Source organism: Trachypithecus francoisi, unplaced genomic scaffold (assembly GCF_009764315.1).
Source record: "Trachypithecus francoisi isolate TF-2019V2 unplaced genomic scaffold, Tfra_2.0 Contig01089, whole genome shotgun sequence".
In the NCBI taxonomy this organism is placed as follows: Eukaryota; Metazoa; Chordata; class Mammalia; order Primates; family Cercopithecidae; genus Trachypithecus; species Trachypithecus francoisi.
The window spans coordinates 21,250-29,937 of NW_022681129.1; the positions used below are offsets into that span (position 1 = coordinate 21,250).

The window sequence follows — 8,688 nt, forward strand, 5'->3', positions numbered from 1 at the left end:
CTTCTGCACCTGGCCAAATACAGTATAAAATGGATGGGCATACATCTCTTTTGGTTTCATGCTTTCTATTTAAAGCTATTCTCTTTGGGCACTATGGCTCATGTTTATGATCCCAGCACTTTGGAAGGTCGAGGTGCATGGATCACTTGAGGCCAGGGGTTTGAGGCCAGCCTGGCCAACATAATGAAAGCTGCCTTTCTGAAAAATACAAACATTTTCTGGGCATGGTGGCACATGCCTGTAATCCCAGCTACTCAGGAGGCTGAGGCAGGAGAATCGCTTGAACCCAGGAGGCAGAGGTTGCAGTGAGCGGAGATCCTGCCTCTGCATTCCATCCTGGGTGACAGAATTAGCCTTCATCTCAAAAAAATAAAAAGCTAATCTATGCTTTTCTTTTGCTGCATTATTAGAATGTAGGCGGTAATAAGGCAAAACTATTGCGGGGATGTTCATGTGCATCTGTAGTACCTAGAATAGTGCCTAGCCCATCACTTGTGTTGACAATTGAGAGAACCTTCTTAATATAACTTTTCCACACTCTAGTTCTGAAATTAAAGACAGAAAAAGATAGGTTAGCAAATATAGGTGTCAGTTATTTCTATTGACAGATCATTTGGAGAACATATTTTTGGATGTGGGAGAATAAAGGTCCCTAACTCTCCACCCCAGAAATAATTTTGCCGATACAAAAATCAGTCAGACATGGTGGCACATGCTTATATTCCCAGCTACTTAGGAGGATGAGGTGGGAAAACCACCTGAACCCAGGAGGCAGAGATTGCAGTGAGCCAAGAGTGCCCCACTGCACTCCAGCTTAGGAAACAGAGAAAGACTCTGTCTGAAAGAAAAAAAAAAGTTGTTACTACATGCAGACAATTTTATTGTCATCTCATTTAAAATTGAATAGTACATTTGAGTCGAATTCTTATGCCTGCAGAGACATTTGCCTCTGGCTTAAAATCACTGGCCCCAGGAGGAAACTCCGCCAGAGGGCATCGTAAGGATTTCATAGTGTCTAAGTCATCTTGGTAATTCTTCAAATAATTCCTGGCAATTCTGTTAGGTCTTGAACTTCACTTACTTCTTACATGTTTAATAAAAAGAAGTTCAAAACGTTGCCATGGCTGTTGAATTCCCACAGGCTTGTCTTCCCTTTAAAATTCATTACATGATTTGTACTCTTTTGCAAATATAATACATAAGTTTGGAGCTGGGTGCTTTCAGCCATTAAGTTCAAAAGTACTGCTACATGGGCCAGGCATAGTGGCTCATACCTCTAATCCCAACCCTTTGAGAGGCCAAGGTGGGCAGATCACAAGATCAGGAGATCGAGACCATCCTAGCCAACATGGTGAAACCCCATCTCTACTAAAAATACAAAAATCAGCTGAGTGTGGTGGTGCGCACCTGTAGTCCCAGCTACTTGGGAGGCTGAGGCAGGAGGATTTCTTGAACCAAGGAGGCAGAGGTTGCGGTGAGCTGAGATCACATTATTGCACCCCAGCCTGGTTACAGATCAAGATTGCATCTCAAAAAAAAAAAAAAAAATAAATAAAGTACTGCTACATGGACATCCATCATTCCGGCATCTCTGCCGTAACAGCTGAGTATCGAGAATGTCTGTTAGTTTCTTTCACTCCAAATTTGTGTTGCGTCCCGTGGTCTCCTATCATACCATAAGTGTATTATTTACAAAAAGGACAATTTATCTATAGTTATTTCCTCCCAGTATGCTACATCCTTTTAGAATTTAAACATAGTGTCTCCCAACCTGAAATTTGATTTTTGAAAAACCAGGAAAATATTTTTGGACACCTTTTATTTCCAGCTGTTTTCATCTTCATCTCCTCTCCTGAACTCAAGTTGAGGGTAAAGTTCATTCGTCAAAATTTCTCCTCAACTCACAACAACCTCATCCCACGCCAATATGATTTTTGTCCCCATGAATTGATGCACATAATTCTTGCTGGCAGTGGTAATGTCCTAATAAAAAAAATCATGAGATGGCATCGGACTTTACCTTATTTTCTAGCTCAGCAGAATTTGATCTCTGTCTGATAAGGAAACCATATTTTCCCTAGAAACTTTTCACTTTTGTCACAGGTTTGGTTCCCAGGGAGCTGGATATAGATGAAGTTTAGTGTGCAGGATGTTTATTAGGAAGTAATGTCAGGATCCACATCTGTGGAAAGGATTGGAGGGAAGCCTTATGTGCAAATGGACAAGTCTAATGGCAATGCAGCCTGACTTTGTCAACTGGCCGCACAGACAGAGCTGTTCAGCTAAGAAGGCCTCCCCATTTGTCCCAACTGAATCAAATGGCAAAGCCTATGCATCCCTAGCCTCCATTAATAATTGTGTGCTTGCCACTTGTGGAGGGTGAGACTTTGAAGCAGGTGGCTTTCTGTGGCTGAAGAAAACCTTCAATGTGCTGGCAAAGTTTTCCAAAGAGACAGAGAATGGCATCTGCCATGTATGTTGCCCCTTTCCAAGGAGGAAGCAACAAGGGTAACGTCCTCCAATGGCTCTGTATGCAGATGGGTGGACAGTAATGTCTGTCCCTCCTGTGACCTAAGAAGAATAGAGGGCAGACATGCAGCCAGGCAGTTAGAGATGACACAGTGTTAGGAGATAAACATCTGTCATAAGCAGTGCTTCTTTGAGTCAGGTGTGACACAAGTCTTGCATCCCTTGCTTGGACTCCTTCCCCGTTATCCTGCTGTCCTACCCCATGAAGGTGAGAGGGGGCTGGGTGGTGGGCAGTCCCAGGACGAGGTACACTTTGCCTGCAGTGTTCCCACATGAGTTCCAAGGTAGCCCAGGTGGTCATCCATGAACTTTGTATTTTCCTTATGCTTCTTGTCTTTGCCCTTGAGGAACACGTTTCACTGGACTCTGAGTCCAAACAACTCATATATCCGTATATCTTCACATTGTCCTTCACGTAAGGGAATCTCTAATCTCTAATGCCTTTGTTTTATTTTTACTATCAATATTGTAATAATTAACATTGTCGTTATTATCGTCATTGTTGATTTTCAGTCATTTTTATTAATGGAGTTAATATGAATTATTCTTTTGTGGCTACTTACACTAAGATGAAGGTAATTTATTAGTTCAGGAAGAATCTACATTCTGAAGATGAATAGAAGTTCACACTAGAGATGGGCAGGCACATGCCCTCCCAATTCCTGATGGACCTCCTAGTGCCTCCTAGACCTAAGGGGTCTCCTGCAATGCTCCAAGATGCCAGGCTGAGGGATGTCGGCCACGGCCCCTGTCTGTCGTTCCTTTGGTCGGAGACTTGACGAGGAGCTCAGCCTGGCTTTTCTCAGGGGAGACAGTGAAGCCAAGACGGATACCGTGTGAGACATTTTGGTAGCTGAGCCATCAGTGAGGGCAGGGTCCAAGCGTGGCCTCTTATTGGTTGTGTGGACCGCCATTGGCCTGCTTGCAACCTGAAAGAAAGAAGACCACACACGTTAGAAGTTCCCCAGCGTGGAGCCAACATGGAAATCAACCACATCCAAAGACAAGGTGCACACAGCAGGAAATTCTTAATACGGTATTGACAGGCGGTCCTTGGAAGTAGGGACAGATCCTCAACGTGAGTGCTGATCGGGACAAGCCCCACAAAAAATGCACTCTCGAGCTCTGATCTAAGAATACCACTTTTCTAAGGACTGTGTCTTGGGCAATAACTGTATCAAAGCGCCTCCACTCAGCCTTCCATGAAGTGGGACGGACTAATGCCCTTCTGAAGGCAGGCTGGTGGCTCAAGGGTTCCCAGGACGTCTTTTCTGAAAACATGCATGTTCCTGGGGTTAGCCTTCTCCATGTTTGGGGCCCCTGAGGGACTAATTTCCTCAGGCCGCTGGGAAGACGTTGTTGGCAGTCTTGCCATCATTGCACGGAAAGAAAGCAACAGGAAATACGGCATCTTCAGATGCCTTCACCTGGAATCAAATGGACCTGGAAGGATCGTGGAGTCCCTGACCCCAAGAAGGCAGGGAAGAGGGGTTCCCCGATCCCCTCACACACACGGGAACCTGAAAGGAAACCAACCAGGGTGACCTAGAGGAGAAAAAGACCAGGGGCGCAGGGTGACACTCACCCTCAGACAATCACAAGATTCCATGGATTCTTTTCCATTTGGCAGCGGCTTCTCCGGAGGTTTCCCGGAAAGGATCTGGAGGAGAGCCTTCCTCTGCGGGTCTTGTTGCCTGCAGAGGAGAAAAAGTTCAGGCCCTGCCCCTCGGTTCTCCCCAGGAGACAGGGAGAACCCTGTGTGGGGCCCAGTCCCGTTCTGTGTTTTGTGATACATAAATGGAAGTTTTGTGCCCTTTCCGCCTCTGCACCTTCCCTCATGTGCCAACCTTCCCATCCTGCCGGTGGCCTTCTAGGCTTCCCAGGTAAGGACTGTCATTTGGATTCCGTTGCTTTTCCCCCTGTCATGGGGAACGTGTACGAAGGGCCCCCGCCTCTCCCCAGTCCCTGAATCTCCCAGAGCCAAAGGAGCTCCCGGGTGGGGAACCCGGGAGGACACGGAGCTCTGGTCTCTTTCTCTGCAGCGTTCCTTCCCTTTCCCGGAGACGGAAAGGCACACGGTGTGCGGGTGCAGAGACACCATGTCCTTAGGTGGCAGTACCCTAAGGGTGGTGAAAACCCCTCCCACTGCTCACCTTGGTCTCTCTTCCTTCTCTCCTGTTTCCTTGTTCAAGGGCCTCGGGTTCCCTCGAACCTTGGGCTTCCATGGTTTCAGGTTTTCCTTCCCTTCCTTTCTCCCAAAGGTCTGGGGAACCAGGGCTCCGTTCCAGCACTTCATGGGGCACCTGGTACTTCTGGCCGTGTGGCCAAAGGCCCCGCAGTTTTTGCACTTGACCTGTGGGTGGAAAGGAAGTGATGTCAGTGAATGAGCTGAAGCCTCAGGCAGCGATCCAATGTCATCATTGAGACGGATTGTGAATTCAGAACGGAATGAGGATTCCAAAGAGAGGACACCGGCATGGGGACCCTTAAGCGACAGGAGGGTTCGGTTACGATGTTCCCTCCCAAAGCCCATGTGACGGAAGAACTCTCAAAGGAAGGACTCAGGGTTCTAGCGGGGACGATCGTGAACCCAATGTCCACAACACAGCCCAACCTGGCTACACAGGATTCTGAGTGGAAAGGAAGGTTGCTCCCAAGAGTCTCTCAAGGGACCTATCGGGGCGGGGAGGAGGTCCCAAGCCATGTCCACCTTGGATGGGAAAAGCAACCCGGGTGCTGCTGGTAGAACTCTTTGAAATCCAACCCAGTCTCTGAGGACCGTGTGACACCTGCCCCCTCCTCCCGCCTCGATACCCAAAAGATTCCAGGGCTAGACGTACCCTGGGATCTTCTTCATCGGGTGGGGGAGCCCTTGGCCCAACTGGGGCCCTCTGCTGCTTCTGGAAGGTGTGGGCTCTCACGAGTCTGTTTGCTCCACTTTTGGGGTCACGACGTGCCATCATCTTCATCTCCTGGGCGTTTTATGGCCGCCTTTTTCAGGGGTTGATGGTTGGGTCACCTGAATCACACACACACACAAAGCGATGGTTAGGCACATTGGATATTCACACACCCACATCAAACCCTCAGCTAACTCCTTGACGGTGTGGTCATGAGGAGACCTCACCACCCGTCGGTCAAATCTGTGGATCACAATGTGGTGTGTGCATCCTCAGATATTGTATGTTCCTCTGCCGTGACTACCTGGTCCAAGAGTAAACCTGGCCTGCCGCACGGCCCACGGCCTAGGTATGTGAAGTTAGAGTTGAGATTTCAACCCCAACCAAACAACTGATTCTGGAGACTGGACTTAGGTCTATCACCATTCACTCCAGTAGAAGACAATGATTCTCTCTCCCCTGAGGGACAAAAGAATCGAAGCTACAGGGCATGGCCGATGTCACCCCTTGGCAGGTCTGCTTGAAGTCAGGGATAAGGGATGCTTCCTATCACAACTTGAATCACTACTCTTGCCGTTTCATTAGGCAACTTCCAAACACAAATTCATCGAGAGAAGTTATCTCCCTCTCTATCACACTAGCAGGTGATGGTCTTTCCTGCTCTGTCTTTTTGGCTTTAGCTCCAGCCCCTCCTTAATGATTTTTCTGGTATTCTACACATGCTATACGAATTCATCTAAACAAACGCTGAACAAGTGGCATATGAATTTCTTACATGGCTAAAGGCAAACCACCCCTTTTCCAGAGTTCTTTTTCCATTTACCCACCAATTCAGCATGCTGGAGTAAATTACTTTTTGCATTTCCATCTGGCTCTTATCCCAGGCACGGAGATGGAAATGTTTTCTCGCTTTCTGTTCCAAGAATTACCTGTAAGGAGAACACATCCTACTCTATCAGCGAGCCCCAGTGCGATCTGTTTCTTTCACTCTCCTTTGTCTCTTTTCCCCCGACCCCTCAGGGATTACGTGAAACAAACAGTGGTTCAGGGAAACTAACCTGAAATGACGGGTCTACTTTCTTTCCTCGGCTGGCGCTCAGATGGACAGGTGCTCTGGCGCTCAGATGGGCAGGTGCTGGAGCAGCCCTGCTGGAAGCAGTGCAGCCTTCAGGAAGCCGGAGGAAGGGGCGGAGAGGACCTTTGCTTTCCAGGCTGCCTTTTATACAGCCTCTGGTCCCCTGATGTGAAACGGACCCCAACCTAATCAACTCAATCCAATGACATGACCTGGAAAGGTCTATTAACCCAGCGCACTCTGAGACGATGTTCACTATGGACAGACATTCTAGAACCTACCTGTATAGCTGCAAGCTTTGAAGAATAGATGTTTCCCGTCAGGTATGTAGCACTGGTGCATGTACCCCTGTCTTGTTTTACATCTTTTTTTTTTTTTAATAAGGTGCTAAAATAGACAGAGTGTAATTGGACCATATTTACTCTGTTTCAACGTAGGCCTCAGTGTCATCAAGGAGGTGCACCTTGACATGCAATCTCGGCCGTTATCCATCTTCAGAGCTTCTCCTTCTTCCCCACGGTAAGTGTGTCCGCAGAAAACCCTGACCACACCTTCACGTGTTTTCTCCTCCAGGAGGCCTTTGGAAACCACCGTGAATTGGACTGCACTGGGAAACCCAGATGAAGCAAGTCAACACCGCTTTGTCCTTCGGTGCCTGGCTCCTTTTTCAGCTCGTCCTGCGGCTCGTCCTGCGGCATTATGCCTGAAGAGTCTCCAGGACACCGCTGGGGCTCTATTTCCTTGGGTCCCGTTACCATTTCTCTGGATTTGCGAAGATCCAGCGGACTTTCTGTGGAACTCTGTTGTCGGGGAACTTGGGTGCCACGTCCCCTCATTCTGCCCTTCGTCATCTGCACCTGCACAAGTTAGGGTCCATGTTCCTTGGACGGGAAGGGACAGGCAGGAGTCGGAATGCTGAACCATCACACTGGGGTCATTTTCTCACGTGGTCCAAGTGACCCCATGATCTTCTTGAGCTTCGGAACCAGTCGCGTCCCACTTGACACTACATCAGACTCAGTTGCTGGATCTTGTTGGCCCTCCGGCGGTCTCCCGTTGGATGAGTTGCACCTGCTGAAACTCGATTCCCCTTGGATTTGCGCTTCATTCATTATTCCTGATTCAGGTGGGAACGCCTGCTTACATCCCCCTGTGGCTGTTCTCTGAGCTTCCGGTCACATGGTTTCCTGCCACGCTCTTTGGTTCATTTTGGTCATGCTCCTTCTGCTGTCAGAGGAGCAGAGAGTTGATCTTGTTGATTCTGGATACTGATACTTTCTAGGTGATCTGGATAATCCAAGTAACGACCCTCAACGGCGGTGGAAAGGGAGCGCCATTTGGCGTTGCTCAGAAAATCCCACTCAGTTCCGAGGCCTCCTAGATGTGGAATCCTGGTCAGAGTCGTTCCCAGGTCAGAGAACGGAGATAGCCTGTGCATGATGGGATATCTTTACCTAGAGCTTTCAGTGAGTCTTGACCTCAGCTACCCTTAGGATCAGGGGGAGAAGCACGGAAAGGCCCGGTGCTCTTATATCCTCTCCCTTCCAGGATATAAATAACAATATCACAGGGCAGGTGAACACAGCCTGCGATACTGGAATTATTACCATCCTCTCCCCCTCTGGATCAAAGGAACCATATCACAGAAGAGCTGTACCCTCCCTGCGACATTGGGAGTAATATCATACGCTTCTTCCGTGAATATTAGGAGCAATATCACTGGGTGGCTTTCCATTCATTGCTATGTTGGGAGTCATGTCATACTCCACCCCCCGGATATTAGCATCACTGGCACAGGGTGAGTGCACACCTACTGCGATATTAAAACTAAAATCATGCTCTCCGTCCCTGGATATTAGGAACAGCATCACAGGTAGGTGTACACCCCCTGCAGTATTAGGAGTAATAATATGATTAATTATTAAAATCTATGGTCGATTTTAATGATTATCAATGACACAATAATAGGATACCATTATTAATTATGGATAATTATTTTAAATATATGATTATGCACTCTTGAAAATCATTAGTAATATTCATGTCATTTAACAATATTATTAGTTCTTAATATTAATTATTATTTTATTGCCAACATCACTTATTATTGATTTAAGTAACATTAATTGCTGATATCATTTTATTATTAATAGCGATATTATGATTAATTGTTATACTAATCAT

At 47.3% G+C, this 8,688-nt stretch overlaps 2 protein-coding genes across 2 annotated transcripts; both read right to left on the reverse strand.

Moving 5' to 3' along the window:
- Positions 1-3,203: 3,203 nt before the first annotated feature.
- Positions 3,204-4,384, reverse strand: LOC117090717 (putative protein FAM90A5P). The gene is made up of 2 exons (XM_033223286.1): positions 4,115-4,384; positions 3,204-3,458 (listed from the first exon to the last, which is right to left on the reverse strand). Exons 1-2 carry the CDS (start codon positions 4,382-4,384, stop codon positions 3,204-3,206), a joined length of 525 nt encoding a protein of 174 aa, XP_033079177.1.
- A 294-nt stretch (positions 4,385-4,678) lies between these two features.
- LOC117090712 (putative protein FAM90A16P/FAM90A17P) lies at positions 4,679-5,516 on the reverse strand. Its single transcript, XM_033223272.1, has 2 exons — positions 5,370-5,516; positions 4,679-4,882 (listed from the first exon to the last, which is right to left on the reverse strand). Exons 1-2 carry the CDS (start codon positions 5,496-5,498, stop codon positions 4,679-4,681), a joined length of 333 nt encoding a protein of 110 aa, XP_033079163.1. The 5' UTR covers positions 5,499-5,516.
- Between the last annotated feature and the right edge of the window lie 3,172 nt (positions 5,517-8,688).